This window comes from Amphiura filiformis, chromosome 4 (genome assembly GCF_039555335.1).
Source record: "Amphiura filiformis chromosome 4, Afil_fr2py, whole genome shotgun sequence".
In the NCBI taxonomy this organism is placed as follows: Eukaryota; Metazoa; Echinodermata; class Ophiuroidea; order Amphilepidida; family Amphiuridae; genus Amphiura; species Amphiura filiformis.
In genome coordinates, this window is record NC_092631.1 from 39,992,973 (window position 1) to 40,010,936 (window position 17,964).

A 17,964-nucleotide genomic window follows, 5' to 3' on the forward strand; every position below is an offset into this window, starting at 1 on the left:
ACAGAGGGGGTTGGAAATGCAAAATGAAGATCCATTTGAAGACATTTCTTTCAGGGTCTATAATAGAGGATTGATTATTTTCACCCGGTCAAAAAAGTAGGGGCCACTGGCCCCTGGCCCCTCGCGGCTCCACCGCCGTTGATTATACAACTCGCTACATAAGCACGCCTCGATAAGCATGTTCTGCGACGACCCGGCCACTTTCCATAGCCATGGTAGTGTCACAGACGGCACCAAGGAACAATGACATTTAGCAGTTAAACCACATCCACTGAGAAAACATGCTAAATAGAGTATTTCTCTGTCTTTTGAATTTGAATGCAAACGACACTGTACCTACTTTCCTATGTTGAAAGCCATCGGAAATGTATTCCCAACGCGATTTGAGATTTACAAAAATAGGGCAAAAGATCAATAGAGGTAAATTACTCTTATGTTGCAAAATTAAGCTAGTGGAACATATTCGAGATAAGGATCGATGGTTCAAAAATATAGGTCGTCGGATTTGTTGAAGAGGCAGTATGAGGCTTTGTAATGAAGTTTTTGAAATGGTTATTTGTGCTGTTAAGAAACTACAACGTTGCTTTATGTGACAGTCGGCAAGATTTTTTTTGAAATCCATTATTCTTTTTAACACTCTCTGTGGTATTTGCTTATTGAAGTTATTGTAAATTATCTCGTCAATTGGGAACACCTTTATATACTGCTCACATCGTATTGTACCTCATTTCTCCATACATATGAGAAAATGCCAAGTTAGGAAATTTGTCATCAAGCTTCAAGAAATCTTGGAAGTCTTAAGGGATCTAAAATGAGCGTTTATTGCGTTTCGACAGTATTTTTTGTGGGACCTGAGAGCAGAATGACATTCTTCGTATTCAGAATGCAATTCGATATGTCTGGTGTGCTCTAATGTCCCAAAATAAATACTGTCCAAACGTTCATACCCCAGCCCTTAACGCTGTCGGCAAATCATGAAAATGGCCGGCTTCAAACATCACTTATCGTATTCTTTATTTAGAAATTACCGAGTTAAAGCAACTGATATAAAGGTAAAAGCTTTACGGGTTTTCTTTGGAAGTGTCATACACTTTAGAAAAAAAGACCTGTAAAAAGTAAACGTCTGCAATTGACATTTCGCTTAAATACAAAGTATTAAAATTCACTTAGTTTACCCTGAAGTCACACACACATATAAAAACACACACAAAGTCTCAAATTGAGAAATTTTTATTTTTATTTGTGAGGCAATGAAGACTTGTTTTTATATAATAAGTTAAACTTCCAAGACTTGTCGCCTTCAACACTGAAGCAAAACATCTTGTTTTCAGTGAGCAAATAAATACTAAGAGAAGAAAAGATATACTGTTTCTATGTTTTCCTTACATATTAGAAAATGTACTTGCAGTTGGAAATAATACACATTGCAAAATGCATTATACACGTAATTGTGGACTACCATTGCCTACAAATCTGAGTTATTATCTCGTTATAAATAATCTCGTTAGTTTGTGTAATGTTTCATGTAATTTTAAAATTATTATTACTATTATGTATAATAGGTAATCTTAAACCATAGCCAACATTGTCTGTCTCACGTGTCCTGTCCGGTTTTTGTCTGCACATAATTATGTCCTCATACGTCTTTTGATTGTGTTTCGTCCTGAATGTTTAACTTAATTGTAAAGGGTGGCCAAAAATTGTCGAGCTCTGCTCTGTTTGGTCTCCTACCATATGATTTTGCTTTACTCTGTAATAATTATTTAAAGGTGAAATAAACTGAACTGAAAGGATTGAGTAAAGTTATTATTTTGTATTTAAATCATTTTAATTCGGATAAAAATCAGATAAAAAAAATAAAACTAGTAATAGGCCTAAACGTTTTTAATCGCTAAAACATTAATTAAGACCTTCTCACATGAAACCCGGATGAAGTCGGGAGATAATGTCCAAATCTAAAATGCTCACGCAGCCACACTGCCAGCTTTAAAATGATAAAATTTTAAAATATCACATTATGATTATTCAATCATATATATATAATCATACATTGAAAATACACAATTAGTTTCAACATTAAGATTTGGCGGCTTTGTCAGGTCTCAAATTATGACTCGAAGTCTAATTATTTTAGGCTTACTGTTTTAATGTACATTCATGGTCATAAGCATAAAAGAGACAGAGCTCTAGGCTAATTCCTCTAGTTTCCCTTTTGTATTTCAATATATTCATTAAATAAAGACAATACAATTGTCACAGTATGTCTGCGTTGTTACAGTACACGTCTTATTCGAATGCTCAAGTTAAATTTCCAGGCACAGGCTGTATACACAGATAACATCTCATATTTGCGGATAGGTGCGAAAGTGATGACCCGTGTATAGAGGCCTTGCATGAAATTATCGATTGGCTCCAAACAAAGGATTTGAGCCGGTGTCCTTCACCGTAGTTATGGCGGAGTGCAGTCCATTCAATCAAATGTTGTCATCAACCTATTTGATCGTAGTGCAGGGTTATGTGTGAGACGAACTGTCACGGTATATTGCAATCATGCTTTTGTTGAATGCATTGGAGTAGTCCGCCATATTTGCAGGTAACATGCAGGTAAGGCAAAGATGGTTGATCATCATACATCTTTGTGTCCTAACTCGGTATGCTTGGTTCTTGTCGTCCTGTTAGTGTACACCAGCCAAATCCTGAGGTTTGGGGAGAAATAATATATGCATGTAATGTTTTAAAATTACAATATGATTATATATATATTTTTTTTTTAATTTGGATTTTATTTTGAAAAAAAAAGCAATTTTGTCAGTATTGCCAATAATGGTGTTTATTTTTGTTTGAAACAAATATTTTGAAAAAAAAGGAGAAAGCTTTCCCTAGACTTTATACCGCTCGTAATGATAATGCAAAAGGTTTACATTTACTTGCAAATTTGTCAAGTTATCTTGTCACGAAAATCGTACAATGTTGTCAAAAGTGTAATCTGAGAAATGGTGATTTTAGTAAAACAAGTGTCAAAATTGTGCACAACACGTCCATTTATTTTAAAACGGTAGCACTTTCACGCTTTCAAAAACTGAATCTGGTGCATGGTCTTAATTTGCATCTTTTTGCACCAATGAATCAATAATGTCAGCAGTAAAACGGCAACAGTTAGCCGCTACCTCAAAAATACTGAATCGACATGTAAGCATGTATCAACAACGGTATAGGTATAGGTATAGGACGAGGCTGTTGCTGAAAACAAGTTTAAAGTGGAATGCAAAACATTTACGCTACCTCTGCCCATGGCTGGATTTACATTTTCCAGGCCAAAATTTTGAGGCACCCAAACACACCGTGAGGAAGACATTGCACGTTTTGACTTACGTATACTATACGATAGACAGTGGCAGCGTGTAAACTCAGAGGGAGACGTAGATATTTGTTCCGATTTAACTAAGAGATGTTCAATTTCAGGTGAAATTTACTATATTCGTAAAAGACTAGTGCTCACGAAGCACGCAAAAGTGTGCAATTTAACCCTATTCTGAAAAGAAAAATGCACAAGGCTATTTTAGGAGCAGTGGATTGCATTACATTTACGACATCTCTGCCTTAAACACCGTTTGCATATTCACTTCACAATTTGAGTTTTTCTTGAGGTTTGCTAGCTGTCACTAAGGTGACCACGTGGTTTAAGTTTAGCAAAATAGAATTCGATTACCATTAGTAACAGAATATTAATTGTCTTCATTATGAGCCCACTTCCTCGGTCCAGTCTGAATAAACTTGTGTCATTTCAATAGTGTGTATTTAATTCAGTTCTGTGTAATATGGTTATTATTTCATTGGTATTAATAATGGTTGCGTTCTTACCATGATAATACAAAGAGTACAATATATCCGGAGCACATGACAAAGAAAACAGCGTTAGGTTGAGTTTCCACAGTAGCACTGTAAATCGGATTGAAAATCAATGGAGAAATACAATTGGCAAAACTCTGCATACTTGCTGCCAATGCAAACACTACACCTGTAAGGATTAAAAATGAAACCGTTTAAGGGATCCAAAATGAGCGTTTATTGCGTTTCGACAGTATTTTTTGTGGGACATGAGAGCACCTCAGACCTATCGAATTGCATTCTGAATACGAAGCATGTCTTTCTGATATCAAATATTTTTAATTTCTTAAAAATCACAATATAATACAAATTTTATGACAAATTATAAAAATTTGATATTTTTCAAATTTTGATATATGACAGTCCTCGAAGTAAATTATATAAATCTAATGATATATTCTTAAAGTGTATGTAGCAGGGAGGAAAAGCCGACGGTCAATTGAAAATTTTGACCTTTCATATTGAAAATATGGATTTTTTCCCAAAAAGACCTAATTTTTTTTGGTGTTTTGGGAAAAAAATCCATATCTTCAATACGAAAGGTCAAAATATTCAATAGATCGTCGGCTTTTCATCCCACCTACATACACTTTAAGTATAAATCATCAGATTTATAAAGTTTACTTCAAGTACTGTTAAATATCAAAAATATCAATTTTAATGATTTGCCATAAAATGTGTATTAAATTGCGAATTTCAAAAATCAAAATTATTTGATATCAGAATGACATTCTTCGTATTCAGAATGCAATTCGATATGTCTGATGTGCTTTAATGTCCCAAAATAAATACTGTCCAAACGTTCATACCCCAGCCCTTAAGAAAACCGTTAAGGTTAAATATAGTTCTAGTATCCTCTCATTAAGAACTCAAATGTCGATCGTATCCACGGAATGTTGAAACAGTGGACCGATAATAGAGCCTTGTGGAACACTATATGCAAATGTCAAAACCTTTCTATGACATGAATGTATTCATTATTCATTACTATGGTACCAATACACCTGGAACCTTTAGAATATATAGTTGAAATAAGAAGCTTTGATGTACTTATGGCTGAGCGAACATGAGAAATCCATACAAATCGAACTATGTCTTTTACGGCACTCGTATTTCCATAATCTCTAAAGCTGAATTTATACTACATCGCTGATCGATAGCGATTGGTTTCCGGCCAATGAGGTAGAGCGCTTTTTGTTGGGTTGGAAAAAGCCTTATTGGTCAGATATCAGTCGCTCGTCGCTCAGCGATGGAGTATAAATTTAGCTGTATTGTCTTATAAGTGGTAATGCGAAACAGAATTTATAGATAGAATATAATTTTATCGAAAGTTACCTCGTTCGTTTGGCTCAACGAGTGTAGACAGCATTGTCTCTAATACTGGTGAATCCATCGCACGGAAAGCGGAGACCACTGCCCCTGTAGAAGACAAAAAAAAGTTCGTACTCATCAATTTTAATGTAAAATTTAGACAATTCTCTCCCAACTGACCAACAGGAAGCCAAAGGATGGAAGAAAATGGTAAATTTAAAAACAGCAAATACGCAAAAACATTCGATGGAGGTAAAAACTAATAAATACACAATTTGATTTTACCTTCATTGCTGTTTCATATTTGTGACGTGGTATTGCGAAAGGAGACACTTTTGGGCACGGTCGTAATAGCAAAAAATCTGCCCGGGGTTTGTTATAAATGTGTGATGTTTAAAATATAATTGTCCGATAGTTTCAGACCGGAATAAAACTTGCGTCTTGTACTTTTTTAGACATTCCTACTCTTAACATTGTCAATAATATTTGTAAAGGCCGATATCTCAATTTCCAATTTTATAATAGCACAACTCAATATGGCGGAAACGGCATTGTGGAGCAAAATATATCTATATTTAAGATATGTAAAACATTCAAAAGTGTCTCTTTTTGATATACATCGTTACATTTGTATTGTACAATTTGATGACTGTAATTAAAGCCATAATATATGATTTGCTGAATTTTTAATTTTGTTATTCTTTACCAAAATTATGAATCAAAATTACTAGCAATTAGGAAGGTAGCCGAATTAATGAGGTAAAATTAGTAAAAACCTATTATATTGATCGCACAGTGGGACAGTTTTTGCATCTATTGGACAAATTCAGAAAAATTGGTTTTCGTGCATACAAAATGTAATCTAAAATGTTTTACAAGAATGAAATCAAACCCAAAAAACATTACTGGAATATCATAATTACAGCAATTCCCCCGATATGTCAGAGGTCAAAGTATCCCAAAACTGCTCTCAAAAATCGGAAGATGCAATGACGATTGGGCTTATTACCACTGTATCTTGCTAAATCTTACAAACCTAATCCACCGTGCAAGCATGCATGCATCCAACGTGCATGATGCTTGGACGCAATCACCGTCAGTATTACATAAATTAACTTAAGTATCGTTGGCCGGATCAGCGAAACACCCATGGCTTACCAACTGGTGCTTGGCACACAAGAGGTCCGGAGTTCGAATCCCTAGGGAAACGAACAACTTGTTCATAATCCTTTTTCCTTTAAAGCTTCCTTCTTTCATTTTCCAACACCAAACAGCATTCTCAGCGTTAGGGTAAATCAACCTCTTTCATAATAGCTCTTGTCCTACAATCACAACAAATTTGGCTGATTCAAATTAAGTGTATGTAGGGACATGTAAACAGGCCTTATAAAAGGATTTTTAGACTAAAATGATTGTAAAATATATATAACCGGTAATAGTTTGAGCATTTTGATATATTGATATATTGCTCTCAATTGGGGACGAGATTTACACAATTCAGAAAAACATTCGCCAATCAAGCATTACGCTACGTGCAACTAGCGTCACGAAATTCTATATCAATACATGATTATCATGATTATTATGAGTCATTTTTTCACCAATTACAAGCTTAACATTCTATATTTTAACGTATTTTAAAATCTTTCGTAACATAATTCAGATAACAAAATCTTTCCTTATACCAGACGTGTCTGACAAAGTTGTATCATTTACCGATACTGATAATAATTTTGAGATACACTATACACGAATCCAATTTCACGCATTCCTACTCCTCAATGGCAGCCATAGCCGCGACGGGGATCCAGCTATCTCACCTAAATTGTGAAATGATGCGGCCTTGAAGGGTATTTTAAACTGCATTCTATCACCCGTGTTACACGTAGACAAAATAATGATGACAGTTTACAACACAAAAGAATCTAACATCGAATTTTAAGCGGGTTTAAGCCACCCAATTGGGCACTCACAACACCTGTTTGTTGCATGCGGGGAACCAAATATGGCCGACCAAATCCTGACCATGACTTGGCTCGTTGGATTTGTCTATACCTGAGATTTATGATGCTATCGTACCTACTGTCGAAACTTACCCATCAAAAAAACTTGCGTAGTTTTTGCGAATGCTGATATCAGATAAGAAATGATCCCAAAGACATATGCAATCTGTAGAATCCAGAAGTAGTTGACGCAAACAGCAAATAATCTAGATAAAAAAAGTACTCCTGGTAATAGAAGTGATTGGTGTCAGGCATTAATAATAATTTACATCAAAATTTGACGGGAAATGTGCCAGGGACCTTGGTGCTTAGAAGCACACACCCTAGACATTGCACAATTGACTATCGCAGCCGGGATCAGTTCCCCGAGTTTCGTACGGGTTACCAGTGGTTACAACGGACAATTAGCAGTGAGTTCCGTGTTCAGATGAATCTTTATTAGAGTGTTCGAACCCGCAACCTCTCGCACCATAGTCAAACCCGGAGTCGAACGCTTTATCGATTGAGCTAACTTGACTGACATAAACTGACTAACTTGATTTGACTAAGGTAAACAGCAGAAACATAATACCAGGAAACGTAAGTCGTCGGACGCATCACATACTGGTTTCTCTCGAAAAACACGCAAATCGTAATTGGAAATGTTCGTATAAGTTTACATGTCTATAATTTAATTAGACTATGGATTTTCATGAAAGTGATTTTAAAGGGCATATCTATTGCAAAAACAAGTTTAACTCCATTCGAAGAGAATAATTATTACATTACAAGTTGACACTCGTTACAATTTGTTTATGCGTATTTCTCCTGAAAAAAGAGAAATTGTGTTGGTAAAGTTCGGGCTCGTACGAGTCCTTCCCCCGTTCGAAGCGAAATTAATTTTCAAGGCATCGGGCTGATGACGTTAGTAAATGGAGCGGACACTATAGGGAGAGTGGGGTAATCCCGAATATCTTTTTATTTAAGCCTATTACTACACATTAAAACAAAGTAAACCATACCAATATCAAGAGTGGGATTACCCGCCATTCCCCTATGATCACGATAACACATGAGCTATAGAGCCCCTTTTTATGTTCATTCATGCATAGATCATCTATTCTTGAAGAAGCACCTTAGGGCGACATAATAAGTTGGCGGTACAAATGGGCGCGAAGCGCGCGAAAAATTTTGCCATATTGAAGCTAAAGTGCTGAAATATGGTACAAAAAAGTGGTATAACTTGGCGAGAAGCGCGCAAAAATTTGCACTTTTGGGGCTATAATGGCCAATGATGAGGTTAATTTGGTCAGAAACCCACATGCAGGCGTCAAGGTACCCCACCCCCCTGGGATCTACGCCTATGAAAATAACCACTTACCTAGTGCACCACATGCAAGTAACGTAAACGAATATACTCCTGCCGTAGCCGATGTCCAGCACAATGGCGGGCCAAGCCCATACAGTATAAATATCTCTGTAGCTCCTAGCGACTGTTGAATAAGATTTGTTACGAAATAGATAAGTAGAAACATCCCCAACCGAATTCGTCTTTTTTCTGTATTGACAGCGAAGATATCCATGATATCATTGGCAAGTATTTTGAAGGAGGTTTTCTTTGCTGAGTATGATCCAACTCGCGGTGGTAATGGAATACAAGGTGATAAAATGTATAATATTGCAACAATAAATAAACCACAGGTGAGCCAAACGAGTGACTCGAAGCCATATTCTTCCACGAAATATGCTGCAGGAATTTGGGACAATCCAGAGGTTCCTTCGAACAACGCACGGGCCACAGCTATCCGTAGGAGTCTAGATTTACCGCTGCTTATGTCGGATAAATAGGCGTAACAACCACCTAAGAATAACGTGTACCCACCACCCACGCCTATTAATAAAGAGGCACAAACTAAATATGACAAAGGCAAACGAAAAACTGTCATAGTTCCAATTGCAAAGAGCCAGAGGGCGAAGCCCAGGCTGGAAATGAGCAAAGGTAGCTTTCGTCCCAACCTATCACTTAAAGCTCCAAAGAAAGGTCCGGTAAATATCGCTGGAGCAAATGACAATACCGTACCAATCATGACCCAATGGGCCGTTTCGGCAGCTATGTCCTGTTGTATCTGATAATCAGAATCGTTGGTGCCTTGTTTATCAATGCAGCTAACATTGAGTGCATCATCTTTCAGAAGAGTAAAATTACGATCTTCAGCTAACCTGTCTTCTATGTATTTAGGAAAAGCAACCATACCGATGGGTGACGCAAAAGCCATCAGGATGATGGCAGGCTCAATGGTTATCCATCTCGTCTCCGATAAATGCTTGATCTTCGAATTGTCTTTTTCATCTTTCAGGAGCCTGGATTCTATAAAAAAAAAAAAAAAAGAAAAAAGAAAAGCCACAATCATAGTGTATTTGATGAAAGCTTTAACAACATTGCAGGAAAGTAAAGAGATGAATAAAATGAGGACAGTAAATTTCTGTAATTTTCCTTCTAATTATAAGATGGAGAAGTAAAACTTCAGAGGCAGTTGTCATAAAATTAGCAGTTGTAAATCAAATTAAAGAGAGCAGAAAACTCCGATTACTAGAACAGTACCTTGACTATAAACCAGTCTGATCTAAACTAGCTTTTCGAATTTGGCAGACGTACATTTTTAATACAGGCAATTATGTAGGTGTCCTTATTGGTCCAAAACGTAACCAAATTGATCCAGTGGAATCAGCCGTGTTGTGGCTCATCAATTCTGTTTTTGAGTCAAGGTGTCGAAGATTATTACTGAATATTGCTTGACTTTGTATATACTACACAGGCCTACTATTTATATTACAACAAAACAGCAAATGGACATACTGACCCTCACATTTCCCATTCGTTACGATCTTATTCACTGGGCATGGTCTATTTTGTAACCTTAAAATCTAATAGAGGGCGGCTTATCTGCTATGTCCTAACAGGACATCAGTCAAGATGAGATATTAAATATCTAATGCAATCACAGAGGATACATACCTGATAAAATAACAAATAAATAAATAAATACAACATGGAGCTCAGGCAAACTGTACAATAATAAAGGAGATTAAAAAAAATCAGAACCGTTCGGATTCGAAACAGTGCGAACTCACAATTAATTACATGTCGTTGAGTTCACCACCACACGCCACAACAGTTTATGGCGGATTTGCCGGCGAATTAAACATGTAAGGGTTTTATCCTGTCGAAATGTCTCATGGCCAAGTAAATTTATTAAAATAGAGGGGCGCACAGTGTCATCGTCCCGATATCTTCATGGCAGATATCGCCATGGTAGGTTGAATCCACAGCCACGCATGGCCATTTTGTTCCGACCTGTTTAATAGTTTTGAGACGCATAATAGGCTGAGGGACATCCGACTACGGCTATTGACAATAGCCTGGTGATTGACCTCTGTACAGTCAGTGAGCATGGTATACGCTATGTGGTCATCTGCTTTTAGACTGCCTCCACGAGTGGTCTACGCTGCGCTATAATTCGGCACATATAAAATCAGAATTTTTGTCGGTTTTTGAGCTCAATACGCACGGTTCTTTCTCAATACGCAAGCTAACGACTATCATATCCTTTCAATACATATATTCAAGTGCAAGCACAAAAAATGGGTTCTTTAGAATAAACAAAATGCGGAGATATTCATCATTTTCTACCCCGGTATCCAAAGATTTATAGTCTGAATATCAAATCGTGCATAGCACAGTACATTCACGTGTATCGATCCCGGGTATTCATTTTAGTGTCTCTGCTGTACAATGTAATTATTAACCAGGCGATGTCGGTGTGGGGCGGCCTATATGTTTAAAATGTGACTGACAATTGCAAAATTCCGGGTGTCATCTATCAGACCGAAGGCGCCCCTACGTCATTGTGGACTGTACTAAAATGTCGGTTCTAATATATTACGTAAGCTCAAATTTCTGCATGTATGCCTACATGTACCATGCATAGTCTATCACACTATAGCATTAGTGCACTCAGGCCTAGAGTTAACATAACTGATACGATTGATTGTATAAATAACTACCTTCAGATTGTTCTTCAGACATCATGAATTTAGTTTTTTACGTAACCACGCAAAGGAAAACCAAGGCAGTATTCAGCCTTATCGTTCAGCTGCACGTTACTATAAATAATAAAAGCATCTATAATGATAAGTTTCAGTTTCAGTTGTATTGTTGATATTTTATTACAAATCAGATCGTAGCTTGTAGGCTGAATTACATGCTATTCCATACTCTATATCATATTGCACATCAATAATAGAATTAAATCCGTCACAAAACAACATAATACTGCATGTTAACAGCAGTGGTGTAAATTTCACTTTTCCGACATGTTTTTGTTCACTTGTTCGCGCCAGTGAACGTTAATACCACTTGCACCCACATCTCATATGCACAGTTTATCCCTTACATACCCTGCGTCTCGAATAGCTATTATAACCCACCATCCCCGTGGTTAAGAGGCTAGGAAATAATTCCTAATCAGTCTAAACGCAGGACAACCGATTCTTTTGTTCTGCTTAGTCGCGCTAAAAGTCGATCGATACATGTTAAAATCAGCACAATTCCGAGATGCACCTTTTTGCTATGAAATTTATTTTCTCGGTCAAATATAAAGCAAATTTTTTTTTTTCTTCAGTAATGTCAAATAAAAACATAGTGCTTGGATGAACATTTTTTTAAAATCCTGGTGTTAAAATTAAGCATCAAATTGTGTCTTTTAGTGTGATATTTTTGATTTTTATAGGCCTTTAGTTCGCCCGTGAGCTTTTTACAGAATTCATTTTCTAGCGTCTCAAACTACTATAGTTTGCTAAAGAAAGATATTTCCCACCTCTGTAAAGCACATCGTGTGGGTCTATATGTTATAGTTTTGTCAGAATTTCCGTTTTATTTTACCCTTTTTCCTTCATCCTCCGAAAATGTCAAAATCAGTACTTTATCTCGAGAGCAACCAGCTGAATTAATCGATATTTCAATTGTTGTCAACCAGGTCCCTTTTCCATTGAAAACCAGGATTGCCTGACCAGCGATTTGGTAGCCCAAATCCCCAATTCTGGTATATGAGGTGAATTTTGGAAATTTGCTCCCGTGATAGCCTGCAATTTCAATTTACAGGGGCTATGGATTCCATGATTATGAAAACCATTTTGTCTGTTTGTTTGTTTGTTTGTTTGTTTGTTTGTTTATTTACCTAGGATGAGGTCCATGGGAAAATCCACTGTCCAAACCTAGAAAAATTCGCGTGTTATTAGAGGGGATTTTAATTTTCTGTCCCTCCTATCTCCAGGTGAATTTTGAATGACCCCCCCATCGGGCATCGCGGGTTGGCATTTTCATTACACCCTTCAGACTTGCGTTCGGGTTTGTGTAGGCCTATTTGTCATAATTTAGCGCTATAGGACCTACTTTATAAATGTATAGCTATAGCCGTGCTATATAAATATTATAAGGTACCGGTATGTAATATTATGTAGGCCTATGGGGGTGGGGTGGGTACTCAACACATTTTAACCATGACTTACAATGCAAGGCTCATTGTTGCCATAAATGATTTTTCCTTTAGGTCATTATAATAGGTTGTTATAAACTTCCATGTTTAACCTTGTATTGTTTTGGCTGCTTCATTATGACTTTCGGTGGGTTTAAGCAATTTCAAACAAACACAAACTAAAGGCATATACCCAGTCACCTTCATGACAATTGAAACACCAGGTAATTTCTTTGCTATATTGAAGTTCTGGCAACACTCTATCCAGGCCGGGCACCCAGAGATATCGATCCACAATGCTAGTATTAGCCGAAGATTTCACGCGTGGATTTGAAAATATTTCAGCTGGTAGTCAAAAATTATGGAATCAAAACGGAAATTCTGACAAAACTATAATATATAGACCCACACGATGTGCTTTACAGAGGTGGGAAATATCTTTCTTTAGCAAACTATATTAGTTTGAGACGCTAAAAAACGAATTCTGTAAAAAGCTCACGGGCGAACTAAAGGCCTATAAAAATCAAACATATCACACTAAAAGACACAATTTGATGCTTAATTTTAACACCAGGCTTTAAAAAAAAATGTTCATCCAAGCACTATGTTTTTATTTGACATTACTGAAGAAAAAAAATTTTGCTTTATATTTGACCGAGAAAATAAATTTCATAGCAAAAAGGTGCATCTCGGAATTGTGCTGATTTTAACATGTATCGATCGACTTTTAGCGCGACTAAGCAGAACAAAAGAATCGGTTGTCCTGCGTTTAGACTGTAATATCTTATACTAGGGATGACCAGCACAACAGCCCACTCATTTGGACATCTTTTGTGTTTACCATGCAGCACTGAGCACACACACACACAATATTAATGGGGTTGTCCATGCAGAGACTATCTCACTGGACTGACCAATGGATCTAGGTTGAGTGCACAAATATCAATCAATATATCTATAACTTGGCCAATCAGCTGACCGGAAGTTTCCTCTGGTAAAGGTGAGTTTATGCTTTCAACTACCCATACTTTTTCGTCCACAGCTAGCTAAAGTGAAATCTACAGGTTATTTATATAAAAGAGTGATTTTACTGTACATTTTCTCCAAATTCCAAGATATATATGGTGAGTAAACTTTTTGTATACTATACTAGATATATTTATCTAATTCCATGTGCAATTTCATAAAATGTCATTACTATTTAGGGGTGCATATTGGATGATGAAATTTAGACCCTCTTTAATCGGATTCAGAATTATGCAGTACCGTATAGGCCTACATGCACAATGTACTATGCAATGACCATGGTAATATCTTAATATTGCACATGAAATTGGTTCAATATTATTATTATAATATACAAAACTTGAGTCATCCAATATAACTTGGAATTTAGAGAAAATTTGCAGTAAAAGCTAATTTTGAAGCAGATATACTGTAGATTTCACTTCAGCTGGCGGTCATTAACAGTCACATAGTTCATGTCTAACCCTCCATGAGAAACTGAGCGCATGGATGAGTCTCATGAGTAAAAAATGTATCACCACATTTTGACAACTTGTTATTTCAGTAAAAAAACATGTAATTAAGTTGATATGTAGTGACGAATTTTTATGCAAGGTTTCCGAATTTTGCACTTTTTTGGACAAAATTCGGAAACCTCGTACAAAAAATCGTCACTACAAATCAACTTTATTACATGTTTTGTGACTTAAATAACAAGTTGTCAAAATTTGGTGATACATTTTTTGGTCAACTTTGTTCATAATTTTTCTTCCATGACTGCCATCTTGGATTTGTACAAAGAAATATAGAACAAAAAGGCAATTTCACAAGAACAGATCGCCGAATGCATTATGAAAACCCGTATTTATAAATGATTTCTTCTTGTGAGTGTTTGTATAAATTATGTAATCCATTTTCAAGGGTTACTGAAAAGGTGTTTTTTTAAAATACTGAACTTGAAACTGGAAATTATTCAATTTTGTGCCATTTTTCCTTGGTGTCCATAATCTGTCCAAACTGCCTATTCAAAACACGCATATAAAATTGGCCATAACTTCAGAACCATTTATCCTATTGAGGTCATTCAAAGACTGAAATGCTCCATTTAATGAGCTCGTTAATATAAGGTATGATTCTACAATACAGGAGATTTAAAATTTTCTTGGTCATCCCGACTCATACCCTCGATCATTTGTGTGCCTTTATCTAATCCTGCTACCCATGTCAATTACTATTTAGCACATTTAATCCTGAGTGAGACTGCTTAGTGTAGGATTGTTTTTAGCCTTTTTATTAAACATGTTTGCAATTGGCTTACAGTCATCACATGCTGATAATACACATAACTGATTGATCAGTATAAGTAGCTATAATGTATTTACTTAGTGATTAGACATATCTGTATAGAAACCTATTCATAGGCGATTTACTTCAGAAAATAACTACACTGCACAAAATTAAGTCCATTCTCTATAGTTAATTGAATGTTTATTGACTCTTGTAATAACCAAGCAATGTGTGTATAAATATATCCAATGTATATTATCTTTTACAAACTAATTAAATTGGTGTTCATAAAGCTGGGATATGAGACAAATATCCGTGACAAAATCTAGCAAGACCACAATGTATTGTAATTTGTTTACTTTAGTGATAAGTCATCTAGCATCTGTATAGAAAACTATTCAACAAAATAATTTGACATGCAGTGTTCCTGAAACACATTAGGCTATTTGCTTCTAAATAAAACTTCTTTTAAAAAGGAATGGGGCATCCAACGGGAAATAGCATTTGATGCATGATGGGCTGATACAGTAGACATTTTCATGTCATTTTCTTCGTATAATAGCCAAATTTGTTTCCTGCAGGTAGCTTAAAAACCTAAATGCAAAATGAGGTTTTCTGAAAATTATTTTCCAGAGTCAAGATGCAAGTATCATTTATACCTCAAATCACTTATTTATTGTCAAATCAGTGCAGAGTAGGTTAGTATATGAATATTGAAAGTTTAACCAAAGTAGTTCAAAGTACTATACACCTGTTCCGTGAACTTTGCCTTTTTAAAGACAAATTATTGTTTGTGCTAATTGGAAAGAGCTAATAACATGATGCTCATGTTAGTTCTCGAGTCCCGGTCTCAAGAAACACTGTAACTTTGTGAGTACGTGAGTACATGTATGCATGTATAGGTAAGCTTATTCTATTTTACTTTAAATCAAAATGTCGACTATACAGTATACTTACACGGTGAGTAGTCCAGTAGTAGCCAGTCATTACCATTGAGCTGTATACAACCACCAGCGCAGCCAGTAAATTGACATGCTTGCATGAGCAGAAGTTGTACTCGTACGCATTCACGTGTTTCGCTGTGTACAACAATGCGAGACCACAATGCAAATCACAGGTACCAACATATTGTAGCTTGCTTATTCACACTTAAAGGGGCATTTCGTGATCCACAGCATCATCCCCTCACTTTTCTCAAAACAGGTTGAGATTTTTATATCGCTAGAAACCTCTGGCTACATAATGTTTATGTACAAAATATTTCTTGCAGATTAATTCGTTTAGCTAAGATATCGTGAAATTTGAATTTCGTTCTGGTGCACCAGAACGAAATTACAACGCATTGTCTATGGAGCAGTGTAATACACATAATCATGCATAACTCGCAAACGCAAAATCGGAATCAACTGAAATTTTGGGAATAGGCTTTTTCGTGGATATGTACTGAAACATGTCATAAAAAGAGGATGCTAGGATCACGAAATCCTCCTTTAAATAAATATGGTAAAAATGTTGTTTTTCACGGCAGTGAAATAATGCCACTTGCCCCCACATCTCATAATGCACAGTTTATCCCTTACATTATCCTTAGTCCGAATAATCAGACCCAGAACAAAATATTAATTTCTGACATGATCCCTGTTTCCATTCGAAATCTTGATGCCAAATTGGACAAAAGAAGCACATGGTCCTACCAGAGAGAAGATATTCTTGAGAGGGCACTATATTCACGCGGTTTCTTTTCCAACGCTTAAAGATCACGAATTTTGGTGGTTTGCAAATGAAAAGTGTCCGCACTATCGATTGATTACGTAACTGTTATGAAATAATTTATTAGGTTTTTCAATGCAATCGTCTCGACCCATTAGTACATTATTATCTGTATTATCAAAGTAGGCCCTACTTGGAATAGCAATACGGTGAGTTCACTGAACTACGCCCTAATACTGATGGAGGTTTAATGGCGTTAATCCTCTCCATACACAGATGAACACATACAATAGATGGAGGTCAACACGTATGACCTCCTATGTGACATGTTATATGCGATGTACAAGAACCTAAATATCATAAAGATCAGTATTCGTTTGTGCATATGAACTGCACATTTACGTTGCTAAATATTACTCATTATATATAATGACAAATATTGGTATTATGACAATACGGTATATACATTGTATATACAACGACTAATAGATCCTACTATCATGGCGTCAGGTCAATGTTCATCATATCCCGTATGTTTCTTAAAATTCATTCATATTTGAGGCAAATTGCTGTGCCCATTTTATAGGTGCACAGGTAGATCCGTGTTTTTTAAAAATAATGTTCATTTCCTTTTAATGAAAGAATTAAGGTTTCCACTGCACGGGGGCCACAAGGGTGATATTAATTTTAATGCTATATTTTCAAAACGAATACGTGTTCCCGGTTGGCTCTATAGCGATTTCACAGAAAAGGTATTTCTAGTGCAATGCAGCGTCGGACTCTAGCTGAGAGCGTAGCCTAAGTCATTACGGACTCCAAGAAGGGCTCTCCATACACAAATGAACAAACACAAAGGAGGGTAGTCTCCTCCGTGACCAGCTTGATTTCGATGGAGCGGTACCAAATTGGCTGCAGAGGAGACGGATCATTTTGCTATGCAAATGAGTTGAGTGTCATAGCCCTGGTCCTACTTCACAGTTTTTTAATCCCCTATTCATGTTGCGTGAATCACTCTATTGTGGACCATCCTTTTGATACTTCAGTATTTGGACAAGCGGAACAGTTTTAGTACGGCACTAACATATCCTGTGTCTTGAATAGCTATTGTAGTGCACCAACTCTGTGGTTAAGTAGACTGCGGAACTCAGTCTTCAATGATTCCCAAATCTAGTTGCTTTAGGCTTAATGTCTCTTGTACAATCGTGGTCATTATCATAAATAAGACAGGGCTCCAGGTTAATTCATCT

General features: G+C 36.3%; 1 protein-coding gene across 2 annotated transcripts; it reads right to left on the minus strand.

The window, feature by feature from the left end:
- Positions 1 to 1,219: 1,219 nt before the first annotated feature.
- LOC140150889 (lysosomal proton-coupled steroid conjugate and bile acid symporter SLC46A3-like) lies at positions 1,220 to 16,499 on the minus strand. Of its 2 annotated transcripts, XM_072173051.1 has the most exons (7): positions 15,965 to 16,499; positions 11,247 to 11,345; positions 8,563 to 9,549; positions 7,296 to 7,427; positions 5,224 to 5,307; positions 3,862 to 4,018; positions 1,220 to 2,696 (listed from the first exon to the last, which is right to left on the minus strand). In XM_072173051.1, exons 2-7 carry the CDS (start codon positions 11,269 to 11,271, stop codon positions 2,627 to 2,629), a joined length of 1,455 nt encoding a protein of 484 aa, XP_072029152.1. In that variant the 5' UTR covers positions 11,272 to 11,345; positions 15,965 to 16,499; the 3' UTR covers positions 1,220 to 2,626. The 2 variants fall into 2 exon arrangements, with proteins under 2 accessions (XP_072029152.1, XP_072029153.1); XM_072173052.1 differs by lacking the exon at positions 11,247 to 11,345.
- Positions 16,500 to 17,964: the final 1,465 nt, after the last annotated feature.

Excerpts from the sequence above, each read along its gene's own strand:
- LOC140150889 (XM_072173051.1), bottom strand. The coding sequence starts at position 11,271 with ATGATGTCTGAAGAACAATCTGAAG. Across the intron at positions 9,550-11,246 it reads GTCTGAAGAACAATCTGAAG|AATCCAGGCTCCTGAAAGAT; the intron begins GTAGTTATTTAT and ends TTTTTTTTATAG. Across the intron at positions 2,697-3,861 it reads GTACTCTTTGTATTATCATG|GATTTGGCTGGTGTACACTA; the intron begins GTAAGAACGCAA and ends CCCAAACCTCAG.